This window comes from Myxine glutinosa, chromosome 13, assembly GCF_964187855.1.
Source record: "Myxine glutinosa chromosome 13, kmMyxGlut1.1, whole genome shotgun sequence".
Classification (NCBI taxonomy): domain Eukaryota; kingdom Metazoa; phylum Chordata; class Myxini; order Myxiniformes; family Myxinidae; genus Myxine; species Myxine glutinosa.
Window position 1 is genome coordinate 63,747,260 of NC_136273.1, and position 16,675 is coordinate 63,763,934.

Consider the following 16,675-nt stretch of genomic DNA (forward strand, 5'->3'; position numbering starts at 1 on the left):
CATGCATTCTCCCTTACTCTTGACAGCATGCGCTTTCCCCATGCACCCGTCCGTTACACACCTTTCTCGCGCATCCTCTTGCGCACACTTTTTCGTTACTTCCTCCGTAACACTCACCACACCGCGCTTCCCTGTGCTCCCTCGCACACGCGCTTCGACCGACTCACTCTTGACGGCACACTCACTCCTCGGCGTGCACTTTTTCCTCACACACCCCATGGTCGGACATTCTCGCACACCTCTTTTTTCGCACACCTGACCTGTCGCACACTTCACCAACGTCCTCTCACGAACACCCGGATCCAAACCAACCCCCAAGCCGACTGAAGCTTTCCTCACATCATATACATTGCCACTCACCTCCGTACCTCGTCTCCGCACCTTCTTTGCCACCTGCAAACTTTTTATTTGGTTAGTGAGCATCACATTATGAGTTGAGCACCGACCTTGCACATATTCCATCACCTCCTCCTGGATTTCTCTTTTAGTTTCTGTCCGTCTCTTCTTAATTTCACTCACCTCTTCTTCCACTTCCTCTAATTTTTGTTTAACCTCTTTTATTTCTCGGTGCGTCTCCTCAAGTTCGTCCTCTAAGGCTACCGTGACCGTCTCTATGTGCATCCTCACCTGCCGGTCCTTTGTCTCCATTATCTCTGTCACCTCGTCCACCCTCATTGTCAGTTCCTCACGTACCATCTGACATTGCCTCTGCGTCGCTATTAATTCGTTTTTAATTTCTTTTTGTGTCGCCTTTAACCCTCCGAGTACTGCAGTGTTCCTTTGAACCTGCTCCACTAACTTCGTTTGTCCCTCCGTCAGCTGTTCCACCTCCTCCGTCAGATCTCCTATTCCCCCTTGTAACTTTGCCGTATTATTTCTCACCTCTTTCTCCATACGCTTCTCACCTCGCTTTACCTCCTCGCGTAGCCCCGAAACCTCCTCACTCACCCCTCATTCGTATTTCCTCCATCTCTTTTGTAGATGCCACCCTCATCTGTCCCAATTCATCCCTCTGAGCATCCAGTTTGGTTTCTACCCCGATTTTCACCTCCTCTATCTGCTCTCCCATTTGTTTGATTTCCCTGGCAGATTGTTCCCCTATTTCCCGCAATTTGTCCTCCATCCTATTTTCTAACCCCATTAACCCATTTTTCACCCCCTCTAACTGATTCTCCTGGGCAGCCATTCTGTTTTCCACCCCCGTTAACCCATTCTTTACCTCTTTTATCCCGTTGTCTAACGCCTCACCGGTACCCCTCGCTTCGTCCCTCATTACTCCCATTTGGCCCTCCAATCGCTCACCCTGAGCATCCATCCGGTTCCCCATTACCCCCATTTGGCCCTCCAATCGCTCACCCTGAGCATCCATCCGGTTCCCCATTACGCCCATTTGGTTTCCCATTACCCCCATTTTGGCTTCTAGCCTGTCCATAAGGGCCCCCATTTTTCTGCTTTCCATTTTCTCACTATCGTTTTTTTTCTGCATTTCCACCATGAATTGGGTCATGAAGGCTTGCATTTGGGTCGCGCTCATTGGTTCCGCGGCCGTGGCCCCCTCAACCACGTGCGCGAGAGCGCCATTTCGTGCGTCTGAAACCTCCGCAACCACATTGCCATTTTTCTCCTCCTCCCTTTCCTCCACATACATTTCCCCGAGGTCCTGGGTCGATTCCACCCTGTCTATCTCTCCCACCGACATCCGATCGCCTTGATTGTCCATGGCGCGATCTCAAAATTCGGGTTTTGCTTTATAAAACAAAATAAATTTCGGCAGCTTGTAATTTTGAGCGCGTTAAGCGCGCTTCGGGTCCGATTTCGGGTCCGATCTCCCTCCTCGACACCAATTGTTACTCTAATAGTACAATTGGTGTTCCAAAATTTGGGCCTAACAAATTTAGTCCCAGGTCCGAATCCAACTCCTCGACACCAAATGTTACTGACGCGGTTTTAGATGTTATATTGACCGAGCGGTGGTGTATTTAACCGCGTCCGAACAGTTACTCCCCGATTAGAGCCCGATTCCACCCGACGTTGACCAGATCGCCCCACAGATATTCAATCGGGAAACCTCTAAAGCGACCGAAAGAGAATGAAAAAGAAGAAGAAGAAGAGTACGGAGGAAGAACAGATTTATTATACACACACAAGCAATGGATGGAAGAAGCAGTAACACAGCGAATCGTTAACTTACACTATTCATTTTTACTTAACCCCAAGACAATGAGCAGGACAGGACGTTCACACTTACACAGGGGATAATGCAGGCAGGTAGGGCTTGAGGTGGATTGCTTGAGAGGGAGGCAAAGTCGGGAGGCAGCAGCTCGCAATTCCTCGCGGTTTTGGCGGGAAAACCCTCCGTCGCGTATCCGCTGCGGTAGACGTCACGCGCTGGTTCGGCACACCTGCTCCTCTTCTTGTGGTGGAGCCGTCTCCCTCCTTTCAGCGCGTCTCTCCAAAGCTGGTTTCCTTGCCGAGTACCTCTCCTCTTTGGCTTGGAGTGTTTCGCATCTCACCGCTCCTCTTGGTGCCGCCTCTTTGCTCCTCCCAGGTCATCTCCTCAGTCCTCTCCCAAGTCATCTCGTAAAGCAGTCCCTTACAGTCGCTTTTATCACCTCGGGCGAAATCAAGCCGCCGGCTCCGAGGGCACGCCTACCGGGTCGCTCACCACGGTGCTGATTGGCTGTTAGGGCTGGTTCACTCCTTCCCTCTTATGACGAGGTGGAGACACGCCTTTCTTCTCCGACTCAAAGCACATGGGCAATGGCGGCCTGCGGGATTGAAAACAACTCCCCTTTTGAAAGGAACTTTGGAGAGCGGAGATGTTTGGGGAAATTGGAAGGGCCTACGCTTATTTTGTTTGATACAATGCAAAGTCAATCTAGTGGGAAACACATATTTAGCCTACATGGAATAAGGAAATACACTATTTAAAAGATATATCGTGACCTGCGTGTAAGTTTCATGGAATTAACTAGGAGGACGGCTGCGACCATTATTTACATTAACAGGGTGTTACCATACTTTTGTAACGTTCACATTGTAACGTTTCCACATTCGTTACAGTATGTTTGTTTGTTTGTCCTCTTATAACTCGAGAACTACTCATCGCAGAGCAAAACCAAAGGCATATTCGGAATAAGTACGTCTCAGAGCAACTACAGCACACCTTAAATTTTAAAAAACTTCGGGTTTTAAAATTAGCGTATTAGCACAGAAGCGCTAGCAGAAGAGGGACGGAATCGAAGGGAGGGAGCGCAGTGCTCCCTCTAGCGCTTTGCAGCGCCAGCGCTTCTGTTAGCGTAATTAGCGTATTTCGGAACGTAAATTTTTCAACTTCATTATTCGGAATCAGTACGTCCCAGAGAAACTTCGTAATGTTAATTTTTCAACTTCATCCGATTGACATGGGACCAACGGCATGTGACCGAGAGTGAAACATACATGCGACATTTATTTGACGACAATGAGTTCCGACTTCCTGGTCTGTGCCGCCAACCCTGTTAGGCGCCTCTCGCGGCACACAGGGAATTACCAGTGAACTGGTACTCAATTTGCCGACCTCGGTAGGATGACAGGCTGAGTTAACCCCCCTGGTGTTAAGGGGGAGGAGGAGGGGAGGGGGAGGAGGAGGGGAGGGGGAAGAGGAGGGGAGGGGGAAGAGGAGGGGAGGGGAACGGAGGGAGGGGGGGAGGGGGACGGGGGGAGGGGGGGGGAGGGGGAAGGGGGGAAGGGAAGGGGGAGGGGAAGGGGGAGGGGGGGAGGGGCCCTTCTTCCCCCGGGCACCCCCACACCCTCCCCTCCCCTCTTCCCCTCCCCCCTGTTCCCCTCCGCCTCCCCCCCCGTTCCCCTCCCCCCTCCCCTCCCCCCTCCCCCTCCCCATCCCCCCTCTTCTCCCCCTCTCCCCCTCCCCCTCTTCTCCCCTCTCCCCCTCTTCTCCCCTCTCCCCCCCGTTCCACTCCCCTCCCCTACCCCCTCCCCTCCTCTCCCCCGCCCGGCAATGCCGGGTACTTCTGCTAGTATATATTGTTACAGATACGACTTTGATGGTATGGTGGGCCGAGCGGGATGGCCGCCGTATCCGTACAAGTTACCCGATTGTGCCCGAATGTTGACTAATCGCGCTACGCTGGCTCAATAGGAAAGAGAAGACACCCGGCTGGGTTATAATGACACAATACGACACCAGGGTTTCGATTCTCAAGTATATTCGTACGGAAAAAGGTTAGATTACAGGGGCTAGAGGTATATTACAGGAAGACAGGCACTTAGACACACTCTTATATTATCCCCGGACAGACGACAGACACACGGGACAAAATGCTGACTCACACGGGGGTTGATGAAAAGGGGAGGCAGGTCGCGATGGCTCAGGTGCACCTGGCTCAGGGACAGAATCACGTACGGTGGTGTCCAGAGATGCGTGAAGGTATCACAGCGCTTGTGGGTCGCGACTTTGGTCTCAAGCTGGGGAGGTCGCTCAGCGCTCGGGAGGGTGGCGTCTTTTCCTTCCAAGCTCGGGGCGCATCTTCTTTCACGTCCGGCGCGGGGCCGCGTATATATCCGGCGGGGAGTGACACGCCCTCGGCTCGTTAGCGCCGCCCCAGATGGCATCGGCCCATGGCTTCTCATTGGGTGCGGGGGTTACCGGCTCCGCCCTTGACGAGGGGCCGACAGGGAGCCCCTTCGTGGTAACCCCGTGGAGCGCGTGGTCAATGGTGGCTAACCGAGCCGGAAGGAGGACGCCCACTCCCCATGCCGTCACCGCGCCGCCCCCCTCTTTTGTTGTTGTTGTTGTAGTTGGCGCTTCTTCATGGGGAAGAGATGCGGAGAGGTATGGGGAGGTCCTAAACTTCCTAACAGGTGCCATATAATCACATTCTGGTGCAACGAAGAGTCATAATTAATGGAAACAAGTCCTTAACTGACATAGATTAAGAATAACTAGCAAGATGTCCTATAATTGTCTACGTGTGGTGCGGGGGACCTGGGCACGACATTTAATGGGGGGATGAAGGGGAAGATCGGCTCTAATGGGTGTTGTTTACAGACAATGGGACTAGGGAATGGGGTAAGGGAGAGTTGGGGAGTATCGGAGAAAATAGGGGAATATTTACAAGCGGATATGGAGGCCAAATTCCATATTCGCAACATTGCACCCTTCTCTACCCTCGGGGCGTCCCGACCCGATAAAGTTTTACCTACTTTAGTGTGGCACGCAATGTAGTTCCCTCTACTATTAACTCTACCCTGAGTGCGACAGTTTTACAGATATTCACAAATGAGTAAATATGTCCCCCTGCGACGTTGCACCCTTCTCCTCACAGAAACACACCCACAGGATAACCGAATCCGGAAAGAATTCTCAAACTAAACATACAGCCGGTAGGGAGCATTATTTACAAGACTACGCTGCTATTTACACTACGATCCAGGACCTGTTTTTGGAGGAACACATGCAGATGTTATGCATAGAGAGAGCGCGCTTGCCAACATCGATACACCAACCCACGAGTGCTCTGTGGCCGACGGCCTTTAATAACGTGCAGAGCACCCTTTCCCGAGCATCAACAGCACCACCCCACCACCAATCGGTGCAGTCACCATTGTTCATTGGAATAAAAATAACTTCAACAACCCCTAACCCTGCAGGTGTCTCTTGCTCTTCTTGTGGTGCACTTGGTGTTTAACTAAAAGTGGTTCACCTGTATGGCATAGGTGCCACGTTGACCCATAGGTCCATCCCCGGGTGGTGCTTGGCCGCAAACGAACTGCGGTCCATTGTGGGTGGCCACAAACATTGCGGTCCATATGGTGTACCGATCCAGGCAGCGAACAGCGAAAGTGCAGGCCCACAACTGCGTCGCCAGCACCTCTCTCTCCTCTCTCTCCACCCCAAAGCCAGATCCTCGGAGGTGGGAGACAAAAGAAGCAGACAAGTGAGTAAGGTGGTAAGGGCGCAAAAGTGCACGCAATGTAAGGTAATGCACACTGGGGGCACATGGGAACCAGGTGAGACAGGTACGTTCCTATCGTACGCCCCCCCCCCACCAGGTAACCTACATGGCCCCTCCCTTACCCCTTACTGCATCCACACAACACAACACTACTCATAAACATCTACTTTACAAATCAACAAACATCCCTACTGTCTTCCCCGTTCCTCCCATATACCAAATTCGTCTTCTCTCCCTCCTAACCAATCAAATTTGCCATTTTCAACTCTCATCAAAATTTGCCATCTCCAACTGAACATCAAAATTTGCCATCACCAATTCATCATCAGTCCCTCCTAGGGAGGGAGAGATGGAATCACCCCAATGTCTCATCCACGTCGTGATGCGTCTCACAAATCCTCACAGCAATCTCATTTCCTGCAACAAAACAAAGAAAACACAGGTGTGGAGTCATCATCATCACCACAGGTAAGTGGCTGCGTATGGTGCGACAGGTTCATCAATCCTAACTATCTCCTAAATGACTTTAACAACTTTACTCTACCCGGGGTCTTTCTCCGGCCAAACCATTGGCCCTCTTACACTATGGGTTCTAAAAACCAATTCCCATTGGCCAAACTGTGGTGCTCTTCAATTTGGGGTCTCACTCCCCCGATTCATCTCCCGGTGCCCTCGCACAATTTCTGGGCTGCGGCGTGTACCTCTCCCAGTGGGTCTACCCACCTGCACACCTCCACCACTGCAGTTGCCTCCGAGCTTACCTGCTCCTTGCCCTAACCTAACTACCTGGGGAAGGCCCTCTGGCACTCTCCCCACTCGGTGCCCTCTCTGGCACTGGGCTACCCGGGTCCATCCTCCGGATCCTCGGGCCCCATCCACAACTCTACCGGCTCCCAGAGCCCACCTGCGGCCTCACCTGGCCGACATCCTCACAGTGGTGGAGTGCCCAACCAACTACACACACTAACAGGCTACACGCCCAGCCATTTCCACAACACTAATGCACCCATTCACAACACCATTCTACAACCGCACCACAAATGCCAATATCCAACCACAATTTACCTGCACCCTCTACCTAACACTTACACTACCCGCCCCGGGTGCTCGTGAAAGGGGTCCACTCTTCCCCCATCCACACCTTCGCACCATGCACACCACTCCGTACCACTCACTCCAACTCTCTCCACACACCTGTACTTGCACACCTGTGCTCTCACACTTGGTGCCACCTGCACCCTTCTCTCCCCAAGCGCATTCGCGCTGATCCACACACTCACTACTCATACACTGCTCCACACACCTGTCCAATTGCACACCTGTGCAATCACACCTGTTCAATTCTCACACACACAGCATCATCTCAGCTAACTACTCCCTTCTGAAACTTGCGCTTCCCAGTCGTCCCTTTAACTATTGCGCTCCCTCGTCATTATAATCCACACTAATCTACCTGCGTCCCCACTACAGGTATCAGTCACTAACTAAACTTAACGTTACCTAATGTCAATCCTCGCTAGATCCCTACACACCATATCCTAACCCACCCGGGCTAGTTTTCACTGCCATACACCCCATAAACCTAGTGCTCCTTTGCCCCCCCATGGGAAGGGTGGCAGGGATGCCATCCCACCACATCGGGGGTCTCTCACTACCAATTTTGCACATCAAATTTCAATAAATCAAAAATTTGCCAATCACTGCCCATCATCTGCCAATCACTACTGCCAATCCCTTGCCAATCATCAAATTTTGCTTTTCTCTAATTTTGGGTCCAAAACACTAACCTCATCACCCAGTCTACTCACTAATACCTCTCGGTGCGCCAATCCCTGTCCAAAGCCCGGCTTCGTAAAGCCAAGCAATGGATGCTGGTTGTTTTGTGCCAGCGGCTGGGTGCGTCCCGCATTCGGTGCAGGGAAGGAGGTTTACCCGGGCCGAGATCCCACGCACCATCTCGGCACGGAGCCATCCAATGCCCCGATCTCGACCTGCCGGCGCGTCTCAACAAAACGTGGTCGCCATAACGACCCTTCCTATCGGGCTGCCAGCTCCGCCTAGTGGAGCACGGACGCGGCCGTTCAAAGCGAGGCCCAGCACGCACCGAGGGCCTGATTCGGCTATAAGTCGTTCTAAACTCTACCCCGTCTAACGTCGATGCTTCACCTGCATGCTTACATCCCGCAGCCCGTTCCTTGCTCACACATCCAGCCGTGCTCATGCTCCTCGTACCTTTCCTTACACACCCAGGTACACCCATTCCACTCACAGCCTTGGTCACACACCTGACCACCGAACACTTTGGCACACATTCGTTGGTAGCACACCTCACCAATACACCTCTTCGCGCCCCCTCCTCTGTTACCTCCTCTGTGACAATCACAGGTGTGCCCTCATTCGCACACCCAACCACGTGCCTCACCACCAACTCCAGCGTGCATTCCCACTCACGCTCTACCATTCCAGGTGTGCATCCTTCCATTCCAGGTGTACATCCTCGCTCACCTGTCACAACTAACTCACGCTCCATGTCACTCTCACTACTTTCACCTCCATTCCTGACAGCGCACTCACCCTTACTCTTGACAGCGCAGTCTTTCCCCATGCACCTGTCCGTCACACACCTTTCTCGCGCACACTCTCCCGTTACACCCTCTGTAACACTCACCACAGGTGGACACTCTTCCTTACTTCTGACAGCGCACTCTTTCCTCATGCACCTGTCCGTCACACACCTTCCTCGCGCACACTCTCCCGTTACACCCTCTGTAACACTCACCACAGGTGGACACTCTTCCTTACTTCTGACAGCGCACTCTTTCCTCATGCACCTGTCCGTCACACACCTTCCTCGCGCACACTCTCCCGTTACACCCTCTGTAACACTCACCACAGGTGGACACTCTTCCTTACTTCTGACAGCGCACTCTTTCCTCATGCACCTGTCCGTCACACACCTTTCTCGCGCACACTCTCCCGTTACACCCTCTGTAACACTCACCACAGGTGGACACTCTTCCTTACTTCTGACAGCGCACTCTTTCCTCATGCACCTGTCCGTCACACACCTTTCTCGCGCACACTCTCCCGTTACACCCTCTGTAACACTCACCACACCGCGCTTCCACGTGCTCCCTCGCACACGCGCTACGACCGACTCACTCTCGCCAGCACACTCACTCCCTGGCACGCACTTTTTCCTCACACACCCCAGAGTCGGACTTTCTCGCACACCTCCTCTTTCGCACACCAGACCTGTCGCACACTTCACCAGTGGCCTCTCACGAACATCCGGGTCTATCTCGACCCCCAAGCTTATTAAATCACCTGGCGCATCATACGCACGACCATATTGGTCACCACTTACACCGGGTCCTCTTTCTCTTCGCTTCTCCTCCATCACCTGCGAATCCCTCATCCGGTTAATGAGCACATCATCACGATCCGAACACAGACTTTGGACCAATTCTTTTACTTCCTCCTTTATCTCTTTCTTATCCTCTCTCCGTCGCTTCTTAATTTCGCTCACCCCTTCTTCCACTTCCTCTAATTTTTGCTTCATCTCCTTCATCTCTTCGTGCGCCCCTTTAAGTTCTTCCTCTAACTCCACTTTATTTTTTTCGATGTGCTCCCGCACCTCCCGCTCTTTAACCTCCATTACCTCTACCACCTTGTCCATTTTCCTCGTCAGGTCCTCATGTACCGTCTGGCACTCTTTTTTAATTACCCCTACGTCCTTTTTCATCTCCTTCTGTGTCGATTTTAAACCCTCTATTACCGCTGTGTTCTTCTTTACCTGGTCCCCCAGCTCCTTTTGTCCCACTGTCAGTTGTTCTACTCCCAGCGTCAACTCCTCTATACCACCTTGCAATTTTACAGTCCCCTTTCTCACCTCTTTCTCCATGCGCTCCTTACAGTGCCTCACCTCCTCGCGCACTCCTCCGACCTCCTCACTCACTCCTCTTCTGATCTCTTCTCCCATCACTTGCATCTCCTGCCCAGATGCCACCCTCATCTGCTCCATTTCCTCCCTGTGAGCATCCAGTTTGGTTTCTACCCCCATTCTGACCCCCTCTATCTGCTGCTCCATTTGTTTAACTTCCCTTTCCGCTTGGTCCCTCATGTCCCTCAATTTGCCTTCCATACTGTTTTCTAACCCCTCTAACCCTTTTTGCATCCCTTCCATTTGATTCTCTTGAGCGGCCATTCTGTTTTCTACCCCCGTTAACCCATTCTTTACTTCTTTTATCCCGTTGTCTAACTCCTCAAAATTATTGTCTAACTTCTCAATTTTCTTGTCTAACTCCTCAAAATTATTGTCTAACTTCTCAATTTTCTTGTCTAACTCCTCAAAATTATTGTCTAACTTCTCACTGGTACCCCTCGCTTCGTCCCTCATTACCCCCATTTGGCCCTCCAATCGCTCACCCAATCGCTCATTATTAGCCCTCGTTTCCTCCCTCATTTTCTCGCTATTCTGGGCCATAAGGGCCTTCATTTGTATGAAAAAAAGGCCCCAATCCATCGGGGGCGCTGCCACGGTCGCCGGCGCGGTGATCAGCGAGGCGCCATTTTGCGCGCCCGCTTCTTCGTGCGTGACGGCGCTATTTTGCGAACCTGCCGCCCTCACTGCTTCGCTCTCCTCCTGTCCCTCATTTTGGTCCTGGATCGACCCTACCTCACTCTCCCCTACCGGACCCCAGCCGTCTTGATCCGCCATAGCGCGACTTGCAAAATTCGAGTTTCGTAAAACAAAACAAATTTCGGCCGCTCCAAATTTTGACCAAATTTTTTTTTTTTCCTCTATTCGTTTTTTTTTTTTCTTCAAAATTTGGTCGGGCCTCGAATCTCACTCCCGACACCAATTGTTACAGATACGACTTTGATGGTATGGTGGGCCGAGCGGGATGGCCGCCGTATCCGTACAAGTTACCCGATTGTGCCCGAATGTTGACTAATCGCGCTACGCTGGCTCAATAGGAAAGAGAAGACACCCGGCTGGGTTATAATGACACAATACGACACCAGGGTTTCGATTCTCAAGTATATTCGTACGGAAAAAGGTTAGATTACAGGGGCTAGAGGTATATTACAGGAAGACAGGCACTTAGACACACTCTTATATTATCCCCGGACAGACGACAGACACACGGGACAAAATGCTGACTCACACGGGGGTTGATGAAAAGGGGAGGCAGGTCGCGATGGCTCAGGTGCACCTGGCTCAGGGACAGAATCACGTACGGTGGTGTCCAGAGATGCGTGAAGGTATCACAGCGCTTGTGGGTCGCGACTTTGGTCTCAAGCTGGGGAGGTCGCTCAGCGCTCGGGAGGGTGGCATCTTTTCCTTCCAAGCTCGGGGCGCATCTTCTTTCACGTCCGGCGCGGGGCCGCGTATATATCCGGCGGGGAGTGACACGCCCTCGGCTCGTTAGCGCCGCCCCAGATGGCATCGGCCCATGGCTTCTCATTGGGTGCGGGGGTTACCGGCTCCGCCCTTGACGAGGGGCCGACAGGGAGCCCCTTCGTGGTAACCCCGTGGAGCGCGTGGTCAATGGTGGCTAACCGAGCCGGAAGGAGGACGCCCACTCCCCATGCCGTCACCGCGCCGCCCCCCTCTTTTGTTGTTGTTGTTGTAGTTGGCGCTTCTTCATGGGGAAGAGATGCGGAGAGGTATGGGGAGGTCCTAAACTTCCTAACAGGTGCCATATAATCACATTCTGGTGCAACGAAGAGTCATAATTAATGGAAACAAGTCCTTAACTGACATAGATTAAGAATAACTAGCAAGATGTCCTATAATTGTCTACGTGTGGTGCGGGGGACCTGGGCACGACATTTAATGGGGGGATGAAGGGGAAGATCGGCTCTAATGGGTGTTGTTTACAGACAATGGGACTAGGGAATGGGGTAAGGGAGAGTTGGGGAGTATCGGAGAAAATAGGGGAATATTTACAAGCGGATATGGAGGCCAAATTCCATATTCGCAACAATATATATATATATATATATATATACACTAGCTTGGCTTGGCTCGCTGCGCTCGCCTCACCAAGCGTCATTACTGAGGAACGGGCTTATTTTAGCTGAGGATAATGACTGTGCCTGAGTTGCTGTGTTGTCATAATTTACACCAATCATAATACAAACAATTATTTTGCACAAATTTATTTGTTGTGCTTGTGATATTACATTTTTTATAGGCAAAATTTAGGCTGAAGATTTAGGTTGAATGTTTTTTTTTTCAAGAAAGAACCCCTCAGCACTTACATAGGGGAGGGGTAGGTGCAGACTGGAAGTTTGGGACGATTACACCTCACCTCACCACCACGTAATTCAAAACACCGCACCACCAAGTAATTGAAAACACCTCACAGCCATAAAACACGTAATAAAAACACCTCACAGCCACAAAATTAAAAACACCTCACCACCACGTCATTTAAAAACACCTCACCACCAAGTAATTATAAACACCTCACCACCACGTAAACCAAAACACCTCACCACCATGTGATTTAAAAACAGATCCCCACCACGTCATTTAAAAACACCTCACCACCACATAATTCAAAATACCTCACCACCACGTGATTCAAAACCACCACAACGTCATTAAAAACACTTCACAACCATGGAAACAAAAGTTTGAGGGAGTGGTTCAGTGACAACACAGACACTGCCCAGATGTGTAGATATATAGACATATGACTGTACCTGAGTTGCCGTTTTGTCATAGTTTGAAACCAATCATAATTCAAACAATTATTTTGCACAAATGTATTTGTAATATACGCGACATCACATTTTATAAACAATTGAAGTTGAAAACTGAAGTTGAAAAAAAAAAGTTTTCCCAAAAAAATTCCCCAAAAAAATTGGAATTTTTTTCCAAATAAATACCCTTAGGACATTTCGACGGGAGAGATATGTGCATACCAGAAGTTTGGTACGATTTCACAAAAGTTTGAGGGAGTAGTTCAGAGACAAGACAAGACAAGACAACACAAGACAGACACTGCACAGATATATATATATATATATATGTGTGTGTGTGTGTGTGTGTGCGTGCGTGCGTGTGTGTGTGTGTGTGTCTGCGTGTGTGTATGTGTCCCCTGTAAGGCTGCATCCCCGTGTCCTTGTTACACATGTTCTGTATCTTTGTTACACGTGTTCTGTATCTTTGTACACATATTCTGTATCTTTATACACGTGATCTGTATATTTGTACACGTGTTCTGTATCTTTGTTACACGTGTTCTGTATCTTTGTTACACGTGTTCTGTATCTTTGTACACGTATTCTGTATCTTTGTACGCGTGTTCTGTATATTTGTACACGTATTCTGAATCTTTGAACGCATGTTCTGTATCTTTGTACACGTGTTCTGTATCTTTGTTACTGTATCTTTCTGTATCTTTGTTACACGTGTTCTGTATCTTTGTACACGTGGTCTGTATCTTTGTACACGTGTTATGTATCTTTGTTGCACGTGTTCTGTGTCTTTGTGACGCATGTTCTGTGTCTTTGTTGCACGTGTTCTGTGTCTTTGTTACGCGTGTTCTGTGTCTTTGTTATGCGTGTTCTGTGTCTTTGTTACGTGTGTTCTGTATCTTTGTTACACGTGTTCTGTATCTTTGTTACACATGTTCTGAATTTTTGTTACACGTGGTCTGTATCTTTATACGCATGTTCTGTATCTTTGTACACGTGTTCTGTATCTTTGTTACACGTGTTCTGTATCTTGTTACACATGTTCTGTATCTTTGCACACATGTTGTCTATCTTTGTACACATGCTCTCGATCTTTGTTACAGGTGTTCTGTATCTTTGTACGCATGTTCTGTATCTTTGTACACGTGTTCTGTACCTTTGTTACACGTGTTCTGTATCTTTGTTACACGTGTTCTGTATCTTTGTTGCACATGTTCTGTATCTTTGTTACACGTGTTCTCTATCTTTGTTACACGTGTTCTGTATCTTTGTTACACGTGTTCTGTATCCTTGTTACACGTGTTCTGTATCTTTGTTGCACGTGTTCTGTATCTTTGTTACACGTGTTCTCTATCTTTGTTACACGTGTTCTGTATCTTTGTACGCATGTTCTGTATCTTTGTACACGTGTTCTGTATCTTTGTTACACATGTTCTGTATCTTTGTTACACATGTTCTGTATCTTTGTTAGACGTGTTCTGTATCTTTGTATACGTGATCTGTGTCTTTGTACACGTATTCTGCATATTTGTACACGTGTTCTGTATCGTTGTACACGTGATCTGTGTCTTTGTACACGTATTCTGTATATTTGTACACGTGTTTTGTATCTTTGTACACGTATTCTGTATCTTTGTATGTATGTTCTGTATCTTTGTTGCACGTGTTCTGTATCTTTGTACGCATGTTCTGTATCTTTGTACACGTGTTCTGTATCTTTGTACGCATGTTCTGTATCTCTGTACATGTGTTCTGTATCTTTGTTACACGTGTTCTGTATCTTTGTACGCATGTTCTGTATCTTTGTATACGTGTTCTGTATCTTTGTTACACGTGTTCGGTATATTTGTACACGTGTTCTGTATCTTTGTACACGTGTTCTGTAGCTTTGTTACACGTGTTCTGTATCTGTGTACGCATGTTCTGTATCTTTGTACATGTGTTCTGTTTCTTTGTTACATGTGTTCTGTATCTTTGTACGCGTGTTCTGTATCTTTGTTACACGTGTTCTGTATCTTTGTTACACGTGTTCTGTATCTTTGTTACACGTGTTCTGTATCTTTGTTACACGTGTTCTGTATCTTTGTACACGTGATCTGTGTCTTTGTGCACGTGATCTATGCTCGTAATCTTGTTCCGGGTACCTGAACTTTATGCTATTTTCGCATCACGAGACCGAGGCCTAGGAAATGCACAGCGAGCGAACGGAAACCCGGAAGGCAAATTCAGGGAATACGCACCTAATTAACTGCCAATTGCAATGTAAATGAGCGCCGATTGAAATGGACGCGGGTGTGCGGCTGGGAGTGAATATAAACGATTGTGTTGCTCGAAGGAAAGAAGAACAGGTTGCGGCCTCCGCGGTGCGCACACTCTCGAACTTTGTTTTCTTTATTCCGTTTCGGGATGAACACACACAGCACGCGGAGCACGTCGTGTCCCCATTCCAGTCCCCCCTTACCTTTCGTACTTCGTCCAAAACCATGTCCATGCGAGACGCGTCCATGGCTCGTGGATCGAGCTGGAAGGACCTTTATCCCAAGGTGAACCTGTGAGGATCCGGCGAGTCCAGGACAGATCGCTTTGTGCCGCAGGAGTGCGGGGAGGAGTGGGGTGAGGTGGGGGTGAGGTGGGGGAAACGAACGAGGTGGGGGAAACGAACGAGGGGGGGGAAACGAACGAGGGGGGGGGGTGCGGTGGGGGGAAATAGGACGGGTGGTGCGGTGGGAGAAAAAATGGGACGGGGGTGCGGTGGGGGAAACTGGGACGGGGGGGGGGGTGCGATGGGGGAAAACTAGGACGAGGGGTGCGATGGGGGAAAACTGGGACGAGGGGTGCGATGGGGGAAAACTGGGACGAAGGGTGCGATGGGGGAAAACTGGGACGAGGGGTGCGATGGGGGAAAACTGGGACGAAGGGTGCGATGGGGAAAAACTGGGACGAGGGGTGCGATGGGGGAAAACTGGGACGAGGGGTGCGATGGGGGAAAACTGGGATGAGGGGTGCGATGGGGGAAAACTGGGACGAGGGGTGCGATGGGGGAAAACTGGGACGAGGGGTGCGATGGGGGAAAACTGGGACGAGGGGTGCGATGGGGGAAAACTGGGACGAGGGGTGCGATGGGGGAAAACTGGGACGAGGGGTGCGATGGGGGAAAACTGGGACGAGGGGTGCGATGGGGGAAAACTGGGACGAGGGGTGCGATGGGGGGGGGGGGGGAAACTGGGACGAGGGGTGCTATGGGGGGGGGGGAACTGGGATGAGGGGTGTGATGGGGGAAACTGGAACGAGGGGAGGTGCGATGGGGGAAACTGGAACGAGGGGAGGTGCGATGGGGAAAACTGGAACGAGGGGCGGTGCGGTGGGGGAAACTGGGACGAGGAGGTGCGATGGGGGGGGGGGACGAGGGGTGCGATGGGGGGGGGGGGGGAGGAAACTGGAACGAGGGGAGGTGCGATGGGGGAAACTAGAACGAGGGGAGGTGCGGTGGGGGAAACTGGGACGAGGGGTGCGATGGGGGAAACTGGGACGAGGGGTGCGATGGGGGAAACTGGAACGAGGAGGGGTGGGGTGGGGGAAACTGGAACGAGGGGGGGTGGGGGAAACTGGAACGAGGGGGGGTGGGGTGGGGGAAACTGGAACGAGGGGGGGTGGGGTGGGGGAAACTGGAACGAGGGGGGGTGGGGTGGGGGAAACTGGGACGAGGTGGTGTGATGGGGGGGGGGAAACTGGGACGAGGGGGTGCGATGGGGGAAACTGGAACGAGAGGGGTGCGGTGGGGGGGGGGACTGGAACGAGGGGGGGTGCGGTAGGGAGGAGGGGGGAAACTAGGACGAGGAGGTGCGGTCGTCTGCTGGTGCGGTCGTCGGAGGTGCGGTCGTCTGCGACGATTAGCCGGGGTGCCGGAGGGAGACTGCAAGGAATTAGCCGAATGCCTCAACTCTGTGGTTGCTTCAAAATCTTTAGTCCCAAACCCATCTCTCTCTGTTCCCACCTTTCCCAGTCGA

The 16,675-nt window shown here is 50.9% G+C and overlaps 1 protein-coding gene across 4 annotated transcripts in view; it reads right to left on the reverse strand.

The window, feature by feature from the left end:
• Window positions 1–15,268, reverse strand: part of LOC137438993 (uncharacterized) — a 139,212-nt gene extending 123,944 nt beyond the window's left edge. For 3 of the 4 annotated variants that reach the window (XM_068134535.2, XM_068134537.2, XM_068134539.2), the window contains exon 1: window positions 15,130–15,268. In XM_068134535.2, coding sequence (XP_067990636.2) covers window positions 15,130–15,174 — 45 coding nt within the window. In that variant the 5' untranslated portion in view covers window positions 15,175–15,268. The remainder of the gene's footprint in view (window positions 1–15,129) is intronic. The other variant, XM_068134536.2, reaches the window with a different exon arrangement.
• Window positions 15,269–16,675: the final 1,407 nt, after the last annotated feature.